This window comes from Dermochelys coriacea, chromosome 1 (genome assembly GCF_009764565.3).
Source record: "Dermochelys coriacea isolate rDerCor1 chromosome 1, rDerCor1.pri.v4, whole genome shotgun sequence".
NCBI lineage: Eukaryota > Metazoa > Chordata > Testudines > Dermochelyidae > Dermochelys > Dermochelys coriacea.
In genome coordinates, this window is record NC_050068.2 from 217,359,874 (window position 1) to 217,385,283 (window position 25,410).

A 25,410-nucleotide genomic window follows, 5' to 3' on the forward strand; every position below is an offset into this window, starting at 1 on the left:
AACTCAGAGGGGAGAGTAGCAGCCGTGTTAGTCTGTATTCGCAAAAAGAAAAGGAGTACTTGTGGCACCTTAGAGACTAACAAATTTATTAGAGCATAAGCTTTCGTGAGCTACAGTAAATGCATCCGATGAAGTGAGCTGTAGCTCACGAAAGCTTATGCTCTAATAAATTTGTTAGTCTCTAAGGTGCCACAAGTACTCCTTTTCTTCTTTCAGAGGGGAGAGTGCACCTTCTGAGCCACCCACAGCACCCCCTGCAACACTGTGCCCCCATCACACACTGGAGCCCTCGGGTCAGTAGTGACTCAGATGGGAGAGGACCCCCCTACCGAAACATCCATACCACTGCCTGCAGCACAGAGCCCCCCGGGATTGGGATCCGCACTGACTCAGAGGCAAATACTTCATTTCTTCACCTCATGCCTGTGCTTGTATTAGTTGCACAATAATGGTGCATACTACTCCATGAAAGCCATGCTCACCTCACTGGCATGGATCTGCGTATTCCACCGTCGCCTGCTCATCTGTAACCAAAGAAAACAGACAATTACTTTCAGCACCAGACAAAAGCTGGGGGACAAGAAGAGAAGCCCGATCCCCAGATGAATTACAACCCTCCCCCAGGTCACCGAAGGTACAACCATGCTCTGGTTGGCTGAACTTTCCAACATCTTCAGACTACCATTGGTTGAGCAATGTAACGAACAGGGGGAGGAGACTTAATAATAGTTTAAAATTAATATGACCAAATAAATGTTAGTGTGGTGGGGAGATTTTATTGGTATGCATTTGGGATGGATGCATCATGCAGGTTGTCTCAAAAGACTGTCGATTAAATCTTTATTCCTAACATCACCATGAGGTATTGTCTACATGCCAGATGTCAGAAAAATCTACTTTTGAAATGGTCCGAGAATTTCTGAAAGTATGACTGGCTGTAAATCGAAGAGTCTTAGATACCTTGAGTCACAATGGGGTGGGGGAGAGAAATTGACTAAAAACCAAACATGACCTAAAAGAGCTTTTCTGTAGGAGATCTCAGGACCTCCTAGAGCCAAGGGTGTACTAGGTTCCACTGAGAAGCTGTGAATCTTTGTGAGGCTCCCATTTTTAGTGCTGCTCAACTGTGACATCCTGGACTTTAAAGCGATGAAATTTTTATAGCCCAAAACCTGCCCCTGGGCAAGGACTGAATTTGACTCTCCAAGTTTTCTGCAATTTACTTGTATTTTGGAGGGGGAATTAATTCCACATGTTGCAGGGGGAGGAGGAGGAAGCAGCGTTTTGATGGCAAGTTTATTTTATTTTAAAGGGGGCTCTACAGTGCATATGGAACAAATAAACAACAATCCCTAGAGGTGCATGAAATATTCACAGCAGAGGTGAAACTACATCATATGTGAGACTTTTTGCATTTTGTCACTAATTCAAAACTGGACCCATTCTGCTGAGAAATACATTGCGATTTTCTGAATATTTTTGCCCTGAAACGGGTCTTTTTCACAATGGGAAAGAGCTCCTTTCAAGCAAAAGGGAATTTACATTTTCTGTTTTTGGTTTGTTTTTGTTTTTTTCTTCATTTTGGGGGAAAATAGTTGTTTTATTGAATTTCACACACACACAAAATCTGAAAGTCAAAAGGGTGTGAAATCACCTGAAATGAAATGGCTAAAATCTGCAAGCAACGTTTCATCAACAAAAATGCCAGTAATTTGACACAAATCATATCCTAACCCACCTGGCTGGTAGTAATCATAGACTTTGACTGCAGCTGGCTTCAGATCCCTCACTGGAATGTGTTGGCTCATGGTGAAGGAGTATGTCTGAGTTTCCTTACTCAGCTGGGAGAGAGAAAGAAAATAAGAGACAGAGGGACAAACAAGGTCTGGTTTGAGCATGCACTAAGGAAGCTCCCCCACACCCCAACTCTGCCAATGTCACTCAGTCCTGCACTGCAGCCTCCCCCCACCCCCCGCTATTCCAGTCCAGGGCTCCCCACACAGCTCTGCCAATGCCCCTTTGTCCTGCCCCAGAGCCCCGCCCCTGCTGTTCAAATCCTGGACTCCACACACAGTTTTTGCAGATGAACTTCCTATTGATGCACCTGGAGGGCCCCCTGCTGTTACATTACCAACAAGACATGAGCAGAGATGTGTGTGCTGAATATCAGGGATGTTCTGGTTTTTTAACTATAGATGGAACTGCCTATTGAGGCAGTGGTAAGATTTTAACTCAGGATTTCAAGAATGTTTATCTAGCTATCTATGAATGTTTGTTAGATACCGTGGTATTTATCTGAGCCCTAACTATGGACTGTAGAAAGCGGGATCTGTCCCGAAGTGACAGGCACATTCTCGGCCCTGCTCTTTTATCTAAACATTGCTACTATGTTGGAGCCCATTGCTCCTGTTTATTAGCTCTGGTTCTTTCAGGGATGTTTTCCAGGAAAAGTGAGTCTTCTAGCATGATCTGAAAGCAGAGCTTTTCTGATCCCTGTGGGAGGGTGTTCCAAAGCCTGGAGGTTATTCTTGAAAAGGCTCTTTCTGATTCTCGATTATACACATTGATTCAGTTAGTGGTCATGTCGAGGAGGAGCGTAGCTGCCATGGTCATTCCCTGAAGAATGGAAGGATCTTGATGTAACAAAGCTCTTAAGGGGACAAGACCAGGTCAAGTCAGCATTAGAAGCTTCAGAATAGCAGCCGTGTTAGTCTGTATTTGCAAAAAGAAAAGGAGGAGTACTTGTGGCACCTTAGAGACTAACAAATTTATTGAGCATAAGCTTTTGTGAGCTACAGCTCACTTCATCCGATGCATTCAGTGGAAAATACAGTGGGGAGATTTATATACACAGAGAACATGAAACAATGGGTGTAATCACACACACTGTAAGCAGAGTGACCACTTAAGATGAGCTATTACCAGCAGGTAGGGAGGGTGGGGGGGAAGGAAGAAAATCTTTAGTGGTGATAATCAAGGTGGGCCATTTCAGGCAGTTGACAAGAACGTCTGAGGAACAGTGTGGGGGTGGGGAATAACATGGGGAAATAGTTTTACTTTGTGTAATGACCCATCCACTCCCAGTCTCTATTCAAGCCTAAGTTAATTGTATCCAGTTTGCAAATTAATTCCAATTCAGCAGTCTCTCATTGGAGTCTGTTTTTGAAGGGTTTTTTTGTTTGTTTGTTTTTGGTTTTTTTGGGGGTTTTTTTGAGAATAGCCACTCAGGTCTGTAATCGAGTGACCAGAGAGATTGAAGTGTTCTCCGACTGGTTTTTGAATGTTATAATTCTTGACGTCTGATTTGTGTCCATTATTCTTTTACGTAGAGACTGTCCGGTTTGACCAATGTACATGGCAGAGGGGCATTGCTGGCACATGATGGCATATATCACATTAGAAGCTTGAAATGGATCCTGTAGCAAACAGACTGCCAGCATAACAGACTCTTCAGTTCATCCTGCTCAGAGATGGGCTTGCTGTGTTACGCACCAGCTCTGGCTTCCTTGAGAAATGTTTGTCTAGATTCACACACGAGTGACATTTTGAAGATGGGCTGGATTATTGCATGCTTCTGAGTGATAGATAAAGTGCCTTCTCTGAAGGAGGCTCAGCAATGGGCCAAGCTTTCCCCACCAGCTTTGACCAGATGAGAGACAAAGGAGGAGATCACAGGTAATAGCACAGTTCTCTCTCAGGTGCCTCTTAAAGTCCTAGACAGAGACACTAACTCAGTTCTGGCACAGTGAGAAGGACGCTGTACTTGCTGCTCCAGCATGTATAATGCTTGGCCCCTGCAGGCTGTCATGGCCTCAACTCCATCTTCTCAGCAAAGTAGGAAGAGGATTCTTCAGAGCTAGAGGCACAATCCCCATGCTAGCACCCTGAGGTGTGTGGTTTGAAGCAGTGGTGAAGAGAAGCCAGCCTGTGTTTATGAAGCAGCTCTAAATCAGCACACTTATCTCAGATGGGATCTGATGAAGGTGATGGTCCCAGAGAACAATTTTGTTTACTGCAGTCACCACTGTGGCATCAATACAAGTGTTTTCATTAGACTGCAATTGGTAATTCGGTATGATTTGGAGCAGGTTCCCTCCCTCCCCACACTGGCACTCCAGCCACCAGCCCTTGGTGTCAATTCATCTAAGAACCATGATGGCTAATGTGGGCAGCGTGGTAGTGGCAGGGAACATTTGGATGCCAGTGGGTCAATTGTCACAGCTGGTATGTAGTCATAGTGTTCTGTCAGATCACTGACCATTGGTGCTGGCACGGGGGGAGTGGGGGACGAATGCTGTTCCTTGCACGGGGGGTGTTGGAAATATACAGTGTGTGACCAACTCAATATGTGGAATTGGGGAGTGCTTGGAGAATGAGGTTCTGAACAAAATTATTGAGGAGAAGGGATGAAATCCCAGAGTTTAGGAGACTCCAGCAGCTGGCATGACACTCAGTCTCTCTCATACAGTAGGTAGCTGTCAGGGGGTCTGTAGACTGTACTGGAGTTGTCCCAGATTAGCATGCTAAGGGAACGCACACAAAAACTTTTGTTTTAGGGGTGAACCTTGCTTGAGTCAGAGGCTTGATGCAGATAGTACAGTCATTCCTCCAGCTCCTCGTTTGCCAGTCCTGGGAATATAATGAGCTGGGTAGCCAGTTGGGTGAGCTGAGAGAGTAAAGGGTTGGCAGTGTCTCAGAGATGCACAGGAGGATGGGACTCTTGTCTGAGATCAGGTCACATCCTCCAATTTAAACTCCCATATAAACTGCCTGGGACCCTCAGAACTAACTCAGGTCCACTGGGACCCAACACTCTCACCTGCGGGTATGAGACCTACAATGTAGGTGTTAATTAGTTTGTGTAGACGTAACAAAGCTACTACCTTGTTCCAGCACTGACCTGATCCAGATAGATGGTGAGATCCTCAGCCCCAGTCTCCACTCTCTTCACAAACGGCTGCTGCTGGAGCTGGGGACGGGGAACTGCAGCATTAGAGTCTCATCCAAAAACAACCAGCTCATTCTCCCAAGAGTCTCACCTATGGAAGACACGTTCTATGGATTGGGGTGTGTGAAAAGTGTCCCCTACCTCTTGACCAGAATCTCCTCCAATAGCCCAGCTCATTCCCAGGGAGTCTCACCCACACAGCAGTGAATGGGAAACAACCCATAGGGTCGAGGGGGGGAGTGTTTAAAGTTTTATGGGGTCGGAGCAGCAAAAAGTACCCCCAGGAACCGACTTTCACCCCAGTAACAGAGCCAATGGTAAGTGCCTGCATTGAGACCATTGTCTGCGCTCCCTGGTTGTTGGTTGAGCTGGCTTTCATGCAACACATGTATCTGGTCACCAAGGACAACAGGCCAATGGTTATGGGAAGCAACTTACAAAGTAGTTGGTGCCCCGGACAGGCTCGAATCCAGACAGGCTCTTCACCTTGATAATGACCATGTTGGAGGTGCCACGGCTCCCCACATAACTGGAGGTGAAAGGCAGGAGGTCATGTAGGTTACATCCACCTTAACTCTGCCCTTTCCCCCCATCTTGCTGCCTCTTTTCCTTCTGCCCTCCTCCATGTCACCCTGCCCCCTCCATTCCCTTCCTCTCTAGCTCCTCACTCTCACCTGACGCTGATGCTGAGGGACAGGAAGCGAGGGAGTGTTTGCTTCTCACACTTGTTCTCTCCTACTCTCACGCTCAGAGTGAAGGTCTCTGCATTCTTTGAGGGAGGCACATTATACCTCAGAACCGTCTGATGGGAGAGACACAGAAAAGTACTCAACAAAGAGTCATGCAAGCCTGCAAGAGAGACTATATCCTTGCCACTGCCTCTAAGAGGATCCTGAGCTAGCCAGTGCTGGCCCACACTCCCCTGACCTGGTGCCCTAGAGGTGAAAGGATCCATACCCCATTCTGACAGGTTTCAGAGTAGCAGCCGTGTTAGTCTGTATTCGCAAAAAGAAAAGTAGTACTTGTGGCACCTTAGAGACTAAAAATTTATTAGAGCATAAGCTTTATGAAGTGAGCTGTAGCTCACGAAAGCTTATGCTCTAATAAATTTGTTAGTCTCTAAGGTGCCACAAGTACTCCTTTTCTTTATACCCCATTCTGCAATCCCTCCAGCCCTCTGACCTTAGGCTCCATTAGAAGTGAAAGGCTGCATATCCCATTCCCTCATGACCCTGAGCCAGGCAGTGCCCCCTTCTATGACATCCTCCTGGCCTTTCTCACAAGACAGCCACCACTCACCTGCACATACACACAGCCTGTGCCAGCGGCTTGTATGGTGTAGTTTTCAGGAATGTCAGGGAGAGGCCGCTGCTGCAGCACCAGTCGGTTGGTGGCCTCCACAAGGAAGGACTGCTGAAAGTTCTTTCCTGATTTCACTGTCACAGAGACGTTTCCGGATTTGATGAATGTCACTGCTCCATATCTAGCAAGAGCTTGGAGAGCAACCACAGTGTCCTGGGAAAGGAGAAGCAGTCACATCACTGAGTGCCCATCCACTCCTCAAGGCGCTGGCACATGGATTCCCCACCCCCCACCCCCCATCAGAGCTCAAGAACCACGGGATCCTTTCCCCGGGACATTAATAGTGGGGGGATTCAAGCTCCCAGCCCCACAGTGCAGTGGGATCTGTTCCTCAGGGCACCAGAAGCTGGATTCTCATAGACAGCCTCTGAGCATACTAAGAAGCTAGCACAGAGATTCAGCCCCCATGGACATCCCAGCCTGTTGCTCTCCCTGACTAGACATGGTGTCTGGCTCTGAGAGAAGCTGGTTTGTTACCTGGGTAGAGGCAAAGCCCCCATAGGCATTCTGCTGCCTGGCCAGCCATGCCACAATGCCAGTGGCAGAAGCAATCTCTTCCTTGGACACTTTTTCGGTAGCGAGCAGAGCCAGTAACACATAGGCGGTTAACTCCACATCCACAGACTTGGGCTGGGACCAGCTGTACTCAATGGGAGGCTGGGCTGGTTTCCTGCTCCAGTGTATCTGCCCTCCTGGAGGAGGAGAAACAAGAACCTGAGGCTCAGAACAGGACTTGCTTGGGTCCAGGACTGCAATCCAGGTTGAATTTCATGGTTACATCCCACCTCATGTGGGACATTGAAAAAAGCCCATACCCTAAATCTGGGTGGGGAAATCCTCACGGGAATGCTATTGTGTCAGTGTACTGAGTGATTAAGTAGTATTCATGATAGAGATGCCACATCACTGCCATGATCAAAAGAGGGGAATCACCCATGCCTTCCAGCAGCCAGTGTGATGCAAACAGGTCCCATCATGATGCAACATCAGTAAAGCCAGATGATGGATGGGAACGAGCAGAATTTAACACAATAAGACTAAACTAGGATAAATCAACAAGGGGGAATCATCCCAAATACAGATATTCTCTGGGGACAGAACCAGTCTGGCAGGGACAATAGACAGCAAATTAGATACGAATTTGCAGTGACAGGCTTAACAAAAACAAAAAGGCCAATACAGTTTTGGGTAGCACATTCACATTCCGGAGCAGAAAAATAATAGTTCCCCTACACAGGGGGACTGAATCTAGACTATTACTGCTTTGGGCACCACATTATAGGAGAAATATATTGACAAACAAGTAACAGATTATCAGAGGGCTGGAGGGAGGGATTGATGAGGAAAGAGCTAAGACCTACATTTTCAGGAGCAGCCACTGATTTTGGCTGTCTCAACATTTTGATGCCTGACTTGAGACACCTGAAACTTAGAGGCTACTTTTGAAAATGTAATGAAATGAAATGTAAAGTTTTCAGGCTGTATCACTTAGCTAAAAAATGATGAAGGGGAAACAGGGACTTGATAATAGTTGCAGTGCACTTAGGAGGACAGGAATTACTTAGAGTGGTGCAAGGGGACATGACTGAGGAGGATGGAATGAAAATAAGAAAGAAAAACTGTATTGTAAGGGAGAAAGAAAAAGGTGCATCAGTCGCTCAAGGGAAGGGGCAGAAGCCCCAGTGACTGGACAAAATGCAGCACCATGTTCTAGCAAGGACCAATCTTGCCTGAGCTAATAGGGCTTTTCCACCAATAATTTTCTTGGTTCTGTGGAAAGCATCCTGGCCCTAAGCGTTGGTGGAATTTTTGTTATAGTCACGGGAGTCCTAGTGCTTAGAATCAGGCAGCTTCTTGTCCCATGGTACCTGACTTGATGGCCTGCTGGTCCAGCTTGGTGAGCAGTAATTGCCTTGTCACGGTGTCTCCAGCCAGCGAGTAGACATACGCCAGCAGTGCCTGGGTGTAGAGATCAGTGGCTTTGGAGGAAGCATTTCTGAAGCACTGCAAACCGTTCTTCACCATTGGGTCCTGGAACAGGAAGAAACATGGAGTTCACCTAACATAGGAAATGGAGCAGAGAAAAATGGAGACAACTCCATAGTGACCAAATCCTGACATGGTCATAAAGATTGGGTTCGTTTTGGCCATAACTATCCACTGTGCATGACAGAGAAACAGCTGGTCCCATGGAAGCATTAGAACTAAGACAAGAGGAGAGGAGTGAGCGAGGCTGTGTGTAGGCAGCACTATACTCACATCGAGTGGCTTTCCTGCCTCCAGCAGTGCACCAGTGATGTAAGCAGCCAGAGAGATGTCGTCATTTATCCCACCCTGCAGATCAGTAAGAGAGAGGTTGGTGGGGAAATGAACCTCCCAAATGGTAGCTGCTATGTGGCACCTTGTGATAGAAGGTACCCATGACCACATTCCACACACTATTGTAATAATCTTTGTATGATGTATGCCTTGTGAGGTACCATTTGAAAACTCATAATTTGCAGCTCATTATTGCCCTGGTAAAATACATATGGCAACATTGTATGTGAAGTTAGACGATTTCCCTGTATGACATTAATAACCCATGTGCTAAACCACAGCCCTACCAAAAGGAATGTGTGATCTGCTTAATTTGCATTTTAACAGAGTCATCAAGCAGGAAGGGGAGAAAGGAAGCTCAACAGGTGACAAAAAAGCAGCATGGAATATCTTTCCGCATAGACTTTTTATCTCCTGGTACCCAGCTGGAAATGTTTTTTAAAAGGCGGGCTGAAACTACAAAAAGGAGGGGCAAACACCCCAAGACACATCCCCTCTTTCTGTCCATTGCATTTATGGCACCTGAAGCCACAAAGCAAGCATTTGTTGGTTTCTGGGAGAAGGGATTCTGACCTCAGAAGTTTGGTCAGTGACACTGGTGAGAAAACTTTGCTTTGAATTTAACGTAATTTGTTACGTTAGGCACCAGTTGTGTTTCATCTTTATTTTCTTGTAACCATTTCTGACTTATGCCTCATTACTTGTAACTTCCTTAAAATCTGTCTCTACGTAATTAATAAACTTGATTATTGTTTTGTCTAATCCAGTGTGTTTAAATTGAAGTGTTTGGGAAATGCCATTTGGGGTGGCAAATTGTGTGCTATTATTTCTATTAAAGAAATAAACAGACTTTATATAAACTTGTATTGTCCAGAAGAGGGCTGGGCAGTACAGGACATAGACTTCGGGGGGGGGGGAGAGGCTCTAGGACTGCGGGTGAGCTGGGGTCACCCTGCAATATAACCTAGTGTAGTAAGAGCCAAGGTGTGGCTGGCTGATGCACGCACGCACACACACACACACACACACACACACACACGCACGCACGTGAGATGCTGGAGGCTGTTGGTGAGCAGTCCAGGCTGGAGGCTACAGCAGCAAGCTTAGGTGCTGGAACTAGGGGTGCAGAAGCACTCCCTGGCATGAAGTGGTTTCCATAAGATACTGGGTTTAGAGTTTGGTTCAATGGCTCTCCGCTCCCCCACTATACAAATTGTTCCAGCCCCCTTGGCAGCAAGGTATTGTAAAGGGCACCCCAAGTTAAAGGGCTGGCGGTCACACAGTTACTTATTAGTCTGGATTGTACCCTTGGTATGTCACACAGCTAACGTGGGGTTACCAGAGGGTAAGGTGGGACAAAACATTGTCCTCCATCTGTGAAAGTGAGCCTCAAACATGGGAGAGATCATTAAAGTGCTGGGGAAAGGGGAGTTTATTGGAGAGTCCTAGATGGAATAGCCCATTCTCCTCCGTGGTGGGGGAGGAGGTGCTGGGAAAGTGGACTAGGAGAAGGTGGGAACAGTTGTGGGAAGGGGCTTCTGGTTATTTAGGATCACACCCTTAGCACTAAAAGGGGGATTATCTGGACACAACAGCCATATCCTTCCCACCTAACTCTGAAGAGGTGAAAACGAGAGGAGTCACGCCAGTAGGCCCTACATTAGAGTCAAGGGTAGGACCATTGGCCTTCCATCAGGGTTCAGGTAGTGTCACCGGGCCACTCCCTTAGAGTTGACGACAGTCCCCTAGCAGGGATTACTGAATGAGGGCCAGGCCTTGCTGGCTGTTACCTTCATTGCCGTGTGGAAGAGTTTCCCCACATTGGCATAGCAGCCATTGGCCTGCTGGTTCCCTGCTATCCACTGCAGAGCATCCTCAATGTTCTTGTCATCTAGGAAGATGCGCTGCTTGGCTTGAATGAAGCATTTGGTCACGAATGCAGTCAGCCTGGGGGAGAGGAGGAGTAAAAGTCAGTGAGAGGAGGGAGAGTCAGTGCCGGGGCGGGTGGGTGTGCGTAGTGGGATACTGACAGAGTGAGGGCTGCAGAGGGGGTGCTGGGTGTCGACAAACGTAGTACCAGCATTGTGGGAGCCAATTCATTACTGTACTATTGAGAAAGGCTAAGTATTCACCATGTCAGGTTTCAGAGTAGCAGCCGTGTTAGTCTGTATTCGCAAAAAGAAAAGGAGTACTTGTGGCACCTTAGAGACTAACAAATTTATTAGAGCATAAGCTTTCGTGAGCTACAGCTCACTTCATCGGATGCATTTGGTGGAAAAAACAGAGGAGAGATTAAATCTCTCCTCTGTTTTTTTCCACCAAATGCATCCGATGAAGTGAGCTGTAGCTCACGAAAGCTTATGCTCTAATAAATTTGTTAGTCTCTAAGGTGCCACAAGTACTCCTTTTCTATTCACCATGTGTTGCCTTCTCCATCGCTCTCTCCAAAGGCACTGTAGGAACCATCTCTGTGTTTGTATTGAAGTTGCCTCTGGTACCCTGAGCAGGAGAGAAAGATGACTGGAGACATCTCTGAGTCAAAAAATCACACAGGCCTGCCCTGCCACAGAAACTGACTAGCCATGGAACTGGCTCACTCAGAACCAGGGGAAAGCCATGGAGTTCACAGTACCTCCCCTGCCCCAATCCATAAGCCCACGTCTGGGGACATCTACTGAGCATGGAGGCTGAGATGGACACCATGCATTAGGGAGAAGAGAAAGAAAACTAACTGACCTGTTTGCAGGAAACCTACAGCTCTTGTCTTCAACTCCTCACTCAGCTGCCCCGTCTTCTCCAGATACTGCAGCACGTAGATGATGGGGGCGAACAGCACCATGTTCTGCTCCCCGCAGCCGCTGGGCATCTGCACCAGCTGGTCCAGGTTCTGCAGCGCTGTCCCCATGATGTCACCTGGATAAACAAACGTATGTGGACAATGGTGATCCCCCTTAACTGTGCATCTATGTCTGATTAAATATAGTTTTTCCCCCCTCATATCAGGCTGCTCCACACATCATACTATTACTCAACCCATAACACTGCCTGCCTGACACCTCTCCAACCCCACACTTGCAGTCACCCAACGGTTCACACCTCTCCTGCGCCACCCTGTCTGCATCCTCCTACTCCATGCTTCCTTCTGCATCTGTCTGCACCCACTCACCCGTACGTCCCTTCCCACGGCTTACACCCATCCCACCATCAGCCTGTCCACTTATGAATCCTTCCATCCAAAGCCACAAATTGTACATACCTATCTGTATACAAGCCCTCATTCCTCCACACACTCCTGCTACATCATTTGCCCTTCATCAGCACTCTATCCCCCTTTTCCCCCACACATGCCACCAACCCTTGCAGCCACCAAAACACGTCCAGTCTGCTTACATGCCCCCCATCCTGCTCTACACTAAATCACTCACCAGACTGAGTCCTTACCCAGCACAGACACTTGGGCCCTGGCTGAATCCAGCACCATGTTCTCAGGGAGCTGCAGGGAGACTGAGTCTGAGGCAGAATTCCCTGACAATTATAACAGAGAAAGGAGTGAGCCAACACAGGAGAGGGTGTAAGAGAGACCCCCACAGCTAGAAACACAATAAGCCACTCTCAGCAGTGATGGATCTCCAAGACACTGAGAGCTCCTGGCATATGGACCAACAACTCCAGCAGCAGCAGGGAGAGAGGAAGGAGGGCATGTCCTGATGGGCACGTACTGCCTTTCAAGAATTAGGACAAGACAATAATCCAGTTCTCATTTTTTTACCTCTTCTCAGGGTCTTTGCACCCAGAATCCACTGCAGGAGGCAGCAAATGCAGGGGGTAGACACACATTCAGGAAGTACAGGTCCTCATGAATATATTCCAATGGGAAAAATCCCACCTTTCTATTCCCTGCTGGAATCACAGGCCTCAGTGAGCCAAAGACCTACCCTCTTGGTAAGTGCTGTCCAGCCAGTGCTCTCCCTCCCCATACGTCTATGCATAGGTGACACTCTCTCTCCCCAAACCCAAGAGAACGTGGCCACTGTGATCCCTTCTCATGGTCCAATGCAATCCATACCTTCTGGGCAGAGCAGGGAACTGTGAGACTTCTCCATCAGGACGCCCTCTGGCTGTCAGTAGAAACACAGAGAAACTGATTAAAGACAACACATGTCCAGTCTTCAGATTCATGTGACCTCATGACTTTGGGCTGCATGCTCTGGGCATCAAGTCACAGAGCAAGAAGTGATACAAGGGTGAAGACAGAGGGGCGGAAGCCACTCCTGGACTCCTTAAGTCAACTCTGGGCACTTTGGGACCACAGTGGTCACATCTTGGAGCATGGAAGGAACCGCCCCCTGGTATATGGCTCTGCCTTCGAATAATGGGTTCAGTCCTTGTCCCAGACACCTCAGAGCCAGAAAGAGGCCAATCAACTGGAGGAAATTCAGAAGAGGGCTACAAATGATTAAGGGGCTCTAGATTGACTGATTTAAGAGGAAAGATTAAATGAACTGGATCTATATAACTCAGCCAAATGACAAGTGGCTATACATCCTCAGCTGCCGATGGTTGTGAGAGATATAAACTCCAACACAGAAGAGGAACTGGGGATGAGAGGACAAATAAGAATATAGAACAACATTGAGCACAAGCTGCACGTTTCTGGTTGGATGCTGAGGAAACATTTCCTAACAGGGAGAGATCTGTGGAAGGGTCTCCCCAAGGGATGGGGTGGAACATCCATTGCTCAGGACATGTAAAACTAGACTGGGCAAAACCCTGAAGAACAGACTGTAGGAAACCATCCTGCACTGGGCCCAGGGGAACGGAAATGGTGACCTAGTAGAGCTTTCTCTAACTCTGAGGCTGTGTCTATACTAGATGTACTACAGCGGAGAGCTCTCCCGTTGGCTTAATTACTCCACCTTCTATGAGAGGCAGTAGCTGTGTTGGAGAGAGACGTTCTCCTGCCAACATAGCGCAGTCTATGCCAGCACTTAGGTTGGTAGAACCTATGTCATTTGGGGGTGTGGATTATTCACACCATGAGTGACATAAATTACACCTAAAGTTCTAGAATTCAGACCTCGTCTACACTAGAAGTCTATGAAATTCAGGACAGCAGATGGATGGTACTGCTAGCAAAAGCATTGGTGATAACAGTGTGGTATCTTCTTGTTCCCCCCACTGTTCTCTGGATCGGCAGGCTTACCCGGACGAGGAGAGGCTTGATCAAGGTGTCACTGCGGCCCTTATTCGGCACCGTCACTTTCCTACCAGCACAGAGCTCTCTGCTGGGCAGTGCCACTGTGGTGACAGTGAAGTTCACCTCACCTGGCAAAGAAAAAAAAAAGAAAAAGAGAATAAGCTCTTCAGAGCTTCCATTTTAAACCTGCCCATCTAGGCAAACTGGTTCAGTGCACAGAAAACTGACGACATCTGTAGTTCTGAGCAAGCCAATACAATGATGTAAGAGGAACGCGTTCTCACAACTAAGGGTTCAAAGTGATCTGTATTTCCCAACTCCAGGCACAGTTTTGCACAAACAGTCCTGTGCACTATGAGAACCGGGGTATTGGACCATCATATTCTGAAATATCAGGGATAGCAATGGAGTTCTACAGATGGGTCAGTGGTTTCATCCAGCATGGCAGGAGGTTACTGGATTAGTTAGATGTCTGGTCTAGGTACAACAGCAAGGTGGGAATCTGATTATTTGGAGCAATGGTCTGAACTGGTACAGCAATTCCTGTGTTCTCTCCCCTTCGTCTCTGCTCTCCTTACCCAGTTTGGTGGCTGTTACATTCCAGTAATAGGTCCTGGCTTCATCAGCACACAGACAGCTGGTGTATTCACAGCCCTTACACAACTTCACCTGGTACTCCTCTGACTTGGCCAGCGTAATCTGGATCTGCACAAGAGATTGGGAAAGGGTGAGCAGTCAGGGACATGAGTGGAAAATTAGACAGAGAAGCAGCACAGGGGCAAGGGAGAAAATGGGGGACAGTCTTGAGCTTACTAAAATTCCCTATAAAAGAAATTGAGTAACAGGTGAAAAGTACTGGATCAGCAGAGCAAGCTTCACACACACACACACACACACACACACACACACACACACACACACACACACACACACACACACACACACACACACACACACACACACACACACACACACACACACCAAGCAATCCAATCCCATGGATGTATCTAAGCACCATCCTGGCTTCCTGGTAACGGAAGTAAAACCTGCTCTGGATCTCATGGGATTAGCTCCCATTTCCTGGGGAATATGTAAGGGCAAAATCCACGTGGCTCTCTTGATACAGGATCCATTATGGGCAGGGGGAAGGATTTAGAGGCACGCAGATAAAGCCTGACCCGGATGAGGCTAACTGGAGTGTGAGTGTTTCCTCACCCTTATGCACTGTTTCAGGTAGTTGAAGACAGTGGCAGTCAGTGTAAACGATTCCCCGCGGATCACAGAGTAGGGTAAGGTCAAGTCCACGAAGAAAGGTTTGAAGGCCGTCAGCCCCACCGTAGGCGAGATCCCAAAGCCGCTGCTCTCTGAGGTACAGAACATGCTGGCTTTCCATTCCGTGATGGTGTCAGGGAGAGTGACTGGGACCTGCTTGTTACCTGAACTTCTGCAGAGAAATCAGACAATATGGGGGAAGGGAGATCCCCAAAGGACAGGAAAAATTCTGACAATAATTAATGATACTATGATTATCTCCAGTATCTCCCATCCCAGGATCTTATAGAGCTTTCTAGGCATTAATCCACCCAAAATCCCCTGGGAGGCAGTGTAGGTTGTTATCCCCACATTACAAATGCAGAAACTGATGCACAGGAAGGGGAAGCGACTCACCCAAGGTCACCAGGAAAAGAACCCACAGATCCCTTCTTCTAACATCTAGATCCCACAGCCCTTCCTAAAACCCAGCAGATTTGTTCTCTAGAATATGAAACATAGCCCAGTCTCAAAGGCCTGTGAGGTTTGGTTCAGAGAAGCACCTCCAAACAAAGGCTTGCATTTCTCCCCATCATCCCTGGAATTAAACATCACTTACTCAATGGGATACAGCTCCCAGATCCAGGTCTCAGGGAAAAACTCACGGACTTGGGACTCACTGGATTTCTCCACTGATGGAGGCTGAAACTCCGCTGTAGGGACACGTCCTGAATCTTCCATAATAGGGGGTGGCCTGGGTGCCCCTGGAAGTCAGACAATACTTGCTCTTTGGCTGCTTACTCACAGAAAGGGCTGGCACTGGGACAATAGAGTCCAGGAGGGGCAGTGGAGGAACTCAGGTGGAGATTAACCCTTTATTCCCAGACAGTAATTACATGGATTAAGAAAGCAGAAAGGAAATTTAATAGACCAGGACAATCAAATAAAAAGATAAGGAACTCCTTACCCGTTATATTATGTTCCGTGTCATAGGGATGACAATCCAGTGGTCTCTTTATTTTGCCATTTGATAAAATTTTCAGTCCCATCTCCTGTGTTAAATCAGAGATGAAAGAAACCAAATATGAAAAAGGAAGGATTTAATGTTTGCTTAGTGTCTCTGCCTGTGTGTCAGTATAACTAGTCAACTGCATCACATTGTCCCCCCTGCTTGTCTCTGATCCACATCTCTCCCTCTTCCCTTGTCTCTCTCTGCACTGCTCTACAATAAGCTAGGACACCTTGGAAGGCATAGGCACCAACTCCATGGGTGCTCCGGGGATCGAGCACCCACGGGGAAAACATTAGTGGGTGCTCTGCACCCACAGGCAGCCAAATTCCCCTCAGCCCCCACCCCACTTCCTCCTCCCCCTGCCACGAGCGCACCGTGTCCCCACTCCTCTGCCTACCTCACAGCATTTCCCACCCAGTCACTGCCAAACAGCTGTTTGGCAGCGTTAGCACGCTCCAGGGAGGGAGGGAGGAGTGGGAACATGGCACACTCAGGGGAGAAGGTGGGGAAGAGGCGGGTGGGTGGGGATTTGGGGAAGGAGTTGGAAGAGGGCAGGGAGAGGGCAGAGAATTTGGGGAAGGGGTTGGAATGGGGGCGGGGGGCGTCAAACATCCACAGGAAAGGGGGGAAGTCAGCGCCTATGTTGGCAGGCGCACTGATTTTGTGAGCTCCTTGGTCATCTCGCTCGTCCCTGGCTGGGTCAGCAGCAGCAGCAGAATTGCCGTTAACCAGTTTGGCTGACCAAGACACAGTAGTGCCTTACCCTAGCACAGCCATGGTTGTATTGTGGAACTCATGAGGCAACAATTCTATTCCACCCAGCTACAAATCTGGTGATTTTCAAGAGTTCAGCTTCAACAGCTCTTGTTTAATCTAGCTCTGAGTTCAGGGAGAGTGAAAAACTTCACAACCAGCAAAATATATACATCTCCTCATCTCTTTTTGCAACTGGATGACTCAAAACTCACTGCATACTGATCCCACCTGCTTTTACTCAAAGACGTTTAGATTCAAACACAACCCTAAGTGTCACCCCACTAACTTCAGAGTAGCAGCCATGTTAGTCTGTATTCGCAAAAAGAAAAGGAGTACTTGTGGCACCTTAGAGACTAACAAATTTATTTGAGCATAAGCTTTCGTGAGCTACAGCTCACTTCATCGGATGCATCAAATGCATCCGATGAAGTGAGCTGTAGCTCACAAAAGCTTATGCTCAAATAAATTTGTTAGTCTCTAAGGTGCCACAAGTACTCCTTTTCTTTCCACTAACTTCAACAGCAATATGCCAGGGATTAATTTGACCCATACACCTAGGACAAAATGTGGCCTGTAGATCTTTATTACTGCTGATGATGCATGAGAAGGAAAGAACCAACCTGACTTTGCTTCTATTTCTACATAGAGTAAAACTGTTTTGGAGTCACAAAGATGGAACGACAGGGTGAAGTTTTAATAGAGACAACATACAGAGCAGACCTGCGCTTCCAGGTGTATTGCTGTATCTAATATAGTTCTCTTGAGCCCAGTCTCTCAGAATAGAGGCTATGCATCTTCTCCTCACAGTAAGGAGAGGCTGGTGATGAGTATAAAGGCACCCACTTTTAGGAAGCTAAAGAAGTCAGCCCCTTGGTCAAACCAAGGTCTCGGTATGATGGAACGTCTTCTGCGGTCCACTGGCATAGGGTTGAGGACAGGCACTGGAAATGGCCTTGTTATATAGCAGTCATCGTATTCATCAACTTGATAGGGGTAACCTCCATTTGAGAAATCGAACATCCCATACACCTGCAGAACCACACAGGGGCCCAAGGAAACAAACAAAGGGCTGATAGCAAAGACAAAGACACAGACACCTGCCATTCATCCCTCATCCCAGCTCCTACCGCCAACCCCCTCCCATACACAGATCCCCCCCCTTTCACCCCAGAGCCCCAGCTTCCACCATTTCGCCCCATCCCGTCCCAGTGAGCCACTTACACTGCTGTTGGAGAGCTCCCTCTCTGGCCTCAGGAGTAGGACGCTCTGGTCCACAGCTCGGATGGCACACAGCGAGTTGGGAGCCGCCCTCAGCTGGAGATTCACAGTTGCCCCTGGCAGGTCCTGCTGCTGCAAGAACTCCAGGTTGACCTGGACAGATGGATCCCAAGATGGGGAGAGCCCGTAACATGGGAGCGAAGAGGCAGGAAAGAGGAAGGGCAAGAAAAGGGATGAATTAGAGAAAAATGATTTCTCAGTTCAAGGGGAAAGATAAGGGTTTAGTCGTGACTCCCCTCAGCACCTAAGCTGCATTTTCTATTGGCGCACATGCCATGCACTGAAATGGCTTAATCTCTGTGCTACCCACCACCCCTCTTCCTGCATCTGTGCCAACCCCAGCCTCCTCAAGCCGGAGCCTCACCTCATTCTTGAAGCACATGGAGACTGTGAACTGGACTTTGTCAGCAACAACTCCCCCATCAGGGAACATGGCATAAACCACCAAAGAGGGGTTGGGAGCAAAGTAGGAGGTGAAGGTGAGAGGGATGGAGAAAGAGCCCATCAGCCCTGGGAGGAGAGAGAAGGAGGAGAGATTCTGTCAGTAGATCCAATATGGTCTCCTCCTGCCCATCTCAGCCCCTCCCACCCCACTCCATGCTGCCTCCCTCAGGGCTCTGATTTGTCACTAGAGACCAGCATTGGAGGGGTTTTACTCCCCCATTTTAGGAGAGGAGGCGGTGGACTTACCACCATTCTTCTTGATGTCGACACGTTTCTGACCATCCCTGATGAGCTTCTGCTTCCCCACCACCTAGGGAAGGAGAAAGAGAGAGATCTTAGAAGGTGTTCAGGTCAGGTATCTTCTCCCATCTCCTCTCATGTCCCGCCCAAACATCACAGATCAAAGGTTACCAGCCATGGGATGGGTGAAGTCACATGGGGGACACTAGCCCTGGGAGAGGGAGGGTTTCAGACAGAAAGGAGGCAGGTTGTGGGAGGGTTTTGGCAGCAGGGAAGGGGCTTGCATGTCCAGGGGACTGCACATTTTGTAGGGAGAGGGAGATTGGGGATGGTTTCTAGCAGTGGGGAGGTGAGCTGCACTGGGCGTGCTGGTTCAGGAACTAACAGGAGGGAAAGGCAGATCATGGGGAAGTGTCCTAGGAGATTGGGAGAGGGGGTTCATATGGGAGGGCATGTCCAGACACAGGGAAGGGAATCCAGCACTGCAAGAGGCATATCAAGTAGCAACGGTATATCTGGAAAGACTGGGAGGGCTTCTAGAAGGAAGGAAGATGGGTCCATCAGGAGCAGATGTTTGTGAGGGTCAGGGCAAGATTTGGTGGGGAGCAGGCAAAGAGGAGTGAACCTGAGTAGAGAATTGCAAAGAAGGTAAGAGGGGGGTTCGCTGTCCTGTCGCAGGGAAGGGGGAGGGCTCAGCAACTTGGAGGGGCTGGGCTGTCTGGAGGAGCTGTTAGAGGGGAGGGCAGAACAGGAGAAGAGGAGTTGAAGGAAAAGCATTTGCCTCTTCGTGCTTCACGGGTTAAGTCACAGCTGATGAGAGCTACAGCCATGCATATCTTCCCCCTGCTCCCCAAGACCCTTCCTTGCCATTTCCCACAAGATTCTGTCCCCCATCCCCTGGCCTGCCTGGGCACTCACATAGAAGGAGAAGAGGATTTCTCTGGCTTTGCCTCGCAGATCTATTCGGTCAATGCTGTAATCCACCCGGACCACCTGCTTCTGGCCGCAGGGCAGCACCCCTGGCAGCCGCTGGATTTTGAGGTAGCTCTTGGTGGTGCTGTAGAATGGCTTCAGGTGGAGGAAAGCATTCAGGTAATACTGACTGATCCTTGTAGAGTCAGACACCAGATCCGGAAGCCTGAACCTTCCCTGGAAGAGAAATAAAGGAAATAATTATGACTGCATTTCTCCAGAGCGCTGTAAAGGTTCTGGCCAGAACATGTATATATACACTGCCCTCTGCTGGATGGAATCAGTACAGCTCAATCAGAAGCCGTAATACTTGTACATCTAAACAGGATTTTCCTCCGGTTTAAGCACTAGAGGCCAGTGCTTTAGAGCAGAAGGGCCCCCGTTCTGTTCTGGGGCATTCGTTGATCTGTTACAATCCCCCAGTGCTTTACAGCAAGTGGACGGGATTCCGAAAGACATGATTGTATTAGAATGAAAAGGGACCATAAGCATCTAAAATGGCATGTATTATCATTACACATTATAATATAGCAGGGGTAGCCAACCTGTGGCTCCGGAGCCACATGCGACTCTTCAGAGGTTAATATGCAGCTCCTTACTAGGCACTGATTCCAGGGCTACAGCTACAGATGCTAACTTTCCAATGTGCTGGGGGTGCTCACTGCTCAACCCCCTGCTCTGCCCCCACGGCCCCTGCCCCTTCCCCTGAGCCTGCCATGCCCTCGCTCCTTTCTCCTCCCCCCCATAGCCTCCTGCGCGGGTGAAACAACTGATTGTGGTGGGCGGGGGGAGCGGGCATTAGGTGCTGATTGGTGGGGGCTGCCAGCAGGCGGGAGGCACTGGGGAGCAGATGCGGGGCTGCTGATATATTATGGTGGTTCTGGCTCTTAGGTTCAGATTGGCCACCGCTGTAATATATAATTGTTATCTATGTAAGGGGATTGTTGCCCCCTTGCTAACATTCAGCGTGGGTATTTTAGTTGTTAGCTCCCAGTATTAAAAAGGGGGAAGGGTCAATGGGGAATCAGGACCCTGAGACTGACAGTTCCCAGGAACAATGGGGAGAGGCCAATGCTCCAGGTCAGCCTGAATGACAGGGTGGGCAGGCTGATCAGGGAGTCAGTAGGCCAGGGAGGTCCCGTCCTCCGTGTGAGCTGGATTTGCCTGGGTCAGACGGATTGGGGCTGAGCTAAGGAGAAAGCAGGGGACCAAGCTAAGCTGGGGAGCAGAGCTGTTCCAGATCCAGAGGGACCAGAAAAGCAGCCCAGAGAGAGCAGACCCTGTCCTGGGAGCAGAGCTGCAGCCCCAAAGGCAGAGGCATAGCCCAGAGAGAGCAGACTTGCCCTGGGAGCAGAGCTGCAGCAACCAGAGTCAGAGGGGCCAGAAAAGCAGCCCAGGAAGCAGGTCAGTGCTGGGAGCAGAGTCACAGAAGCAGCCTGCAGAACAGACCTGTCCTGGGAGGAGAGCTGCAGCAATCAGAGCCAGAGGGGCCAGAGAAGCAGCCCAGGGAGCTGGGGCTGGAGCTGGAGCTAAGGCTGGAGCAGTCCAGCGCCCTGTGTCATGAGCAGCTGGGGAGAGCGAGGGGGACCCTGGGCAGTGGGCCCAGCACAGGGAGACGCCTCAGCCAGGAGGCTCTACAGGCCAAACTCGAAGGGGGATTGGTAACCCTGACAGGGCGGGGGCAAAGCTGGGAAGAAGGGCCCTGCCATCTAGAGCCTGAGAGCGTGTGACCACCACCAAAGTGAGTGTCCAACCCTATGCGTCCCTGCAGCACAGCCATGGCCTGAGAAGGAGGCCTGGGACTTACAAGGAACAGACTGTGAACTGCCCGGACATCCCCGAGATGCTGTTTGTGATGTTCCCTGCCACAGAGAGGGGTGATGTGTTTCCTTTAACCTTTCCCATTTTCCCTTATTCTTTTTAAAATCAATTGTTGATTAAATAACTTGCATTTGCTTTAACTTGTATGTAATGGTCAGTGGGTCAGAGAAGTGCCCAGTGCAGAGAAAGTACCCCGGAGTGGGGACACCTTAGCCCCTATCCTAGGTGACCACAGCAGGGTTGGGGGTTGAGCCCCCCAGGAATCCTGGGCCCAGCCTTCTCGGGGTTACGAGGACTCTGCCGGACAGGAGAGTGGAAGGGGAGTCCTCAAGGGCAGAGAGGCCACTGGGTAAAGGAAGTGGGAGTGAGGACTCAGATCCGTTCGCTAGCCCAGTTCACTGGGGTAGTGCAGAAGCCGGGAAAGTTCCCCACAATAGTGGGACTATTCCCCCGCTTACATCTATAACAAATGTATGTAATTTATAGATACAAAATGGCTTATAGCCTGAAGCCAATCATTAACTGCCTGAAATTATGAAGAAACCTCCCCAATCGACAGTTAGTGCATAGCTGTCTGCTACTGGATTTCTTGCTTCCACTCAAGTATGTGGTATTAGTCACTGTCACAAACAGGATACTGGACTAGATGGTGAATCACAGCACTGATCTGGTTTGGAAAGTCCCCTGTCCTGCATGTATCCACTTAGGCACTTAACAGATGCGTGAAATATGCCAATAAGAAAATTTAGCAGGGAATCATAATCATAGAATCATAGAATATCAGGGTTGGAAGGGACCCCAGAAGGTCATCTAGTCCAACCCCCTGCTCAAAGCAGGACCAAGTCCCAGTTAAATCATCCCAGCCAGGGCTTTGTCAAGCCTGACCTTAAAAACCTCTAAGGAAGGAGATTCTACCACCTCCCTAGGTAACGCATTCCAGTGTTTCACCACCCTCTTAGTGAAAAAGTTTTTCCTAATATCCAATCTAAACCTCCCCCATTGCAACTTGAGACCATTACTCCTCGTTCTGTCATCTGCTACCATTGAGAACAGTCTAGAGCCATCCTCTTTGAAACCCCCTTTCAGGTAGTTGAAAGCAGCTATCAAATCCCCCCTCATTCTTCTCTTCTGCAGACTAAACAATCCCAGCTCCCTCAGCCTCTCCTCATAAGTCATGTGCTCTAGACCCCTAATCATTTTCGTTGCCCTTCGTTGCACTCTTTCCAATTTATCCACATCCTTCCTGTAGTGTGGGGCCCAAAACTGGACACAGTACTCCAGATGAGGCCTCACCAGTGTCGAATAGAGGGGAACGATCACGTCCCTCGATCTGCTCGCTATGCCCCTACTTATACATCCCAAAATGCCATTGGCCTTCTTGGCAACAAGGGCACACTGCTGACTCATATCCAGCTTCTCGTCCACTGTCACCCCTAGGTCCTTTTCCGCAGAACTGCTGCCGAGCCATTCGGTCCCTAGTCTGTAGCGGTGCATTGGATTCTTCCATCCTAAGTGCAGGACCCTGCATTTATCCTTATTGAACCTCATTAGATTTCTTTTGGCCCAATCCTCCAATTTGTCTAGGTCCTTCTGTATCCTATCCCTCCCCTCCAGCGTATCTACCACTCCTCCCAGTTTAGTATCATCCGCAAATTTGCTGAGAGTGCAATCCACACCATCCTCCAGATCATTTATGAAGATATTGAACAAAACGGGCCCCAGGACCGACCCCTGGGGCACTCCACTTGACACCGGCTGCCAACTAGACATGGAGCCATTGATCACTACCCGTTGAGCCCGACAATCTAGCCAGCTTTCTACCCACCTTATAGTGCATTCATCCAGCCCATACTTCCTTAACTTGCTGACAAGAATGCTGTGGGAGACCGTGTCAAAAGCTTTGCTAAAGTCAAGAAACAATACATCCACTGCTTTCCCTTCATCCACAGAACCAGTAATCTCATCATAAAAGGCGATTAGATTAGTCAGGCATGACCTTCCCTTGGTGAATCCATGCTGACTGTTCCTGATCACTTTCCTCTCCTCTAAGTGCTTCAGGATTGATTCTTTGAGGACCTGCTCCATGATTTTTCCAGGGACTGAGGTGAGGCTGACCGGCCTGTAGTTCCCAGGATCCTCCTTCTTCCCTTTTTTAAAGATGGGCACTACATTAGCCTTTTTCCAGTCATCCGGGACTTCCCCCGTTCGCCACGAGATTTCAAAGATAATGGCCAAGGGCTCTGCAATCACAGCCGCCAATTCCTTCAGCACTCTCGGATGCAATTCGTCCGGCCCCATGGACTTGTGCACGTCCAGCTTTTCTAAATAGTCCCTAACCACCTCTATCTCTACAGAGGGCTGGCCATCTCTTCCCCGTTTTGTGTTGCCCAGCACAGCAGTCTGGGAGCTGACCTTGTTAGTGAAAACAGAGGCAAAAAAAGCATTGAGTACATTAGCTTTTTCCACATCCTCTGTCACTAGCTTGCCTCCCTCATTCAGTAAGGGGCCCACACTTTCCTTGGCTTTCTTCTTGTTGCCAACATACCTGAAGAAACCCTTCTTGTTACTCTTGACATCTCTTGCTAGCTGCAGCTCCAGGTGCGATTTGGCCCTCCTGATATCTTTCCTACATGCCCGAGCAATATTTTTATACTCTTCCCTGGTCATATGTCCAACCTTCCACTTCTTGTAAGCTTCTTTTTTATGTTTAAGATCCGCTAGGATTTCACCATTAAGCCAAGCTGGTCGCCTGCCATATTTACTATTCTTTCGACTCATCGGGATGGTTTGTCCCTGTAACCTCAACAGGGATTCCTTGAAATACAGCCAGCTCTCCTGGACTCCCTTCCCTTTCATGTTAGTCCCCCAGGGGATCCTGGCCATCTGTTCCCTGAGGGAGTCAAAGTCTGCTTTCCTGAAGTCCAGGGTCCGTATCCTGCTGCTTACCTTTCTTCCCTGCGTCAGGATCCTGAACTCAACCAACTCATGGTCACTGCCTCCCAGATTCCCATCCACTTTTGCTTCCCCCACTAATTCTACCCGGTTTGTGAGCAGCAGGTCAAGAAAAGCGCTCCCCCTAGTTGGCTCCCCTAGCACTTGCACCAGGAAATTGTCCCCTACGCTTTCCAAAAACTTCCTGGATTGTCTATGCACCGCTGTATTGCTCTCCCAGCAGATATCAGGAAAATTAAAGTCACCCATGAGAATCAGGGCATGCGATCTAGTAGCTTCCGTGAGTTGCCGGAAGAAAGCCTCATCCACCTCATCCCCCTGGTCCGGTGGTCTATAGCAGACTCCCACCATGACATCACTCTTGTTGCACACACTTCTAAACTTAATCCAGAGACACTCAGGTTTTTCCACAGTTTCGTACCGGAGCTCTGAGCAGTCATACTGCTCCCTTACATACAGTGCTACTCCCCCACCTTTTCTGCCCTGCCTGTCCTTCCTGAACAGTTTATAACCATCCATGACTGTACTCCAGTCATGTGAGTTATCCCACCAAGTCTCTGTTATTCCAATCACGTCATAATTCCTTGACATCACCAGGACCTCCAGTTCTCCCTGCTTGTTTCCAAGGCTTTGTGCATTTGTATATAAGCACTTGAGATAACCTGTTGATCGCCCCTCATTCCCAGTATGAGGCAGGAGCCCTCCCCTCACAGACCTTCCTGCCTGTGCTTCCTCCCGGTATCCCGCTTTCCCACTTACCTCAGGGCTTTGGTCTCCTTCCCCCGGTGAACCTAGTTTAAAGCCCTCCTCACTAGGTTAGCCAGCCTGCTGGCAAAGATGTTCTTCCCTCTCTTCGTA

At 48.8% G+C, this 25,410-nt stretch overlaps 1 protein-coding gene across 2 annotated transcripts in view; it reads right to left on the reverse strand.

Annotated features, from left to right (window-relative positions):
• A2ML1 (alpha-2-macroglobulin like 1) overlaps positions 1 to 25,410 on the reverse strand; it is a 41,533-nt gene that overhangs the window by 969 nt on the left and 15,154 nt on the right. The window contains exons 5-28 of one of the 2 annotated variants that reach the window (XM_038414224.2): positions 19,726 to 19,956; positions 18,814 to 18,877; positions 18,488 to 18,633; positions 18,067 to 18,216; positions 17,689 to 17,874; positions 16,045 to 16,129; positions 15,697 to 15,841; positions 15,042 to 15,270; positions 14,405 to 14,531; positions 13,833 to 13,954; positions 12,696 to 12,747; positions 12,071 to 12,154; positions 11,366 to 11,542; positions 11,047 to 11,128; positions 10,420 to 10,576; positions 8,570 to 8,644; positions 8,179 to 8,341; positions 6,788 to 7,002; positions 6,248 to 6,463; positions 5,623 to 5,750; positions 5,387 to 5,477; positions 4,901 to 4,969; positions 1,739 to 1,841; positions 483 to 524 (exon numbers count right to left, since the gene is read on the reverse strand). In XM_038414224.2, coding sequence (XP_038270152.2) covers positions 484 to 524; positions 1,739 to 1,841; positions 4,901 to 4,969; positions 5,387 to 5,477; positions 5,623 to 5,750; positions 6,248 to 6,463; positions 6,788 to 7,002; positions 8,179 to 8,341; positions 8,570 to 8,644; positions 10,420 to 10,576; positions 11,047 to 11,128; positions 11,366 to 11,542; positions 12,071 to 12,154; positions 12,696 to 12,747; positions 13,833 to 13,954; positions 14,405 to 14,531; positions 15,042 to 15,270; positions 15,697 to 15,841; positions 16,045 to 16,129; positions 17,689 to 17,874; positions 18,067 to 18,216; positions 18,488 to 18,633; positions 18,814 to 18,877; positions 19,726 to 19,956 — 3,138 coding nt within the window. In that variant the 3' untranslated portion in view covers position 483. Of the gene's footprint in view, positions 1 to 482; positions 525 to 1,738; positions 1,842 to 4,900; positions 5,040 to 5,386; positions 5,478 to 5,622; positions 5,751 to 6,247; positions 6,464 to 6,787; positions 7,003 to 8,178; positions 8,342 to 8,569; positions 8,645 to 10,419; positions 10,577 to 11,046; positions 11,129 to 11,365; positions 11,543 to 12,070; positions 12,155 to 12,695; positions 12,748 to 13,832; positions 13,955 to 14,404; positions 14,532 to 15,041; positions 15,271 to 15,696; positions 15,842 to 16,044; positions 16,130 to 17,688; positions 17,875 to 18,066; positions 18,217 to 18,487; positions 18,634 to 18,813; positions 18,878 to 19,725; positions 19,957 to 25,410 lie in introns of those variants that run through there. The other variant, XM_043513919.1, reaches the window with a different exon arrangement.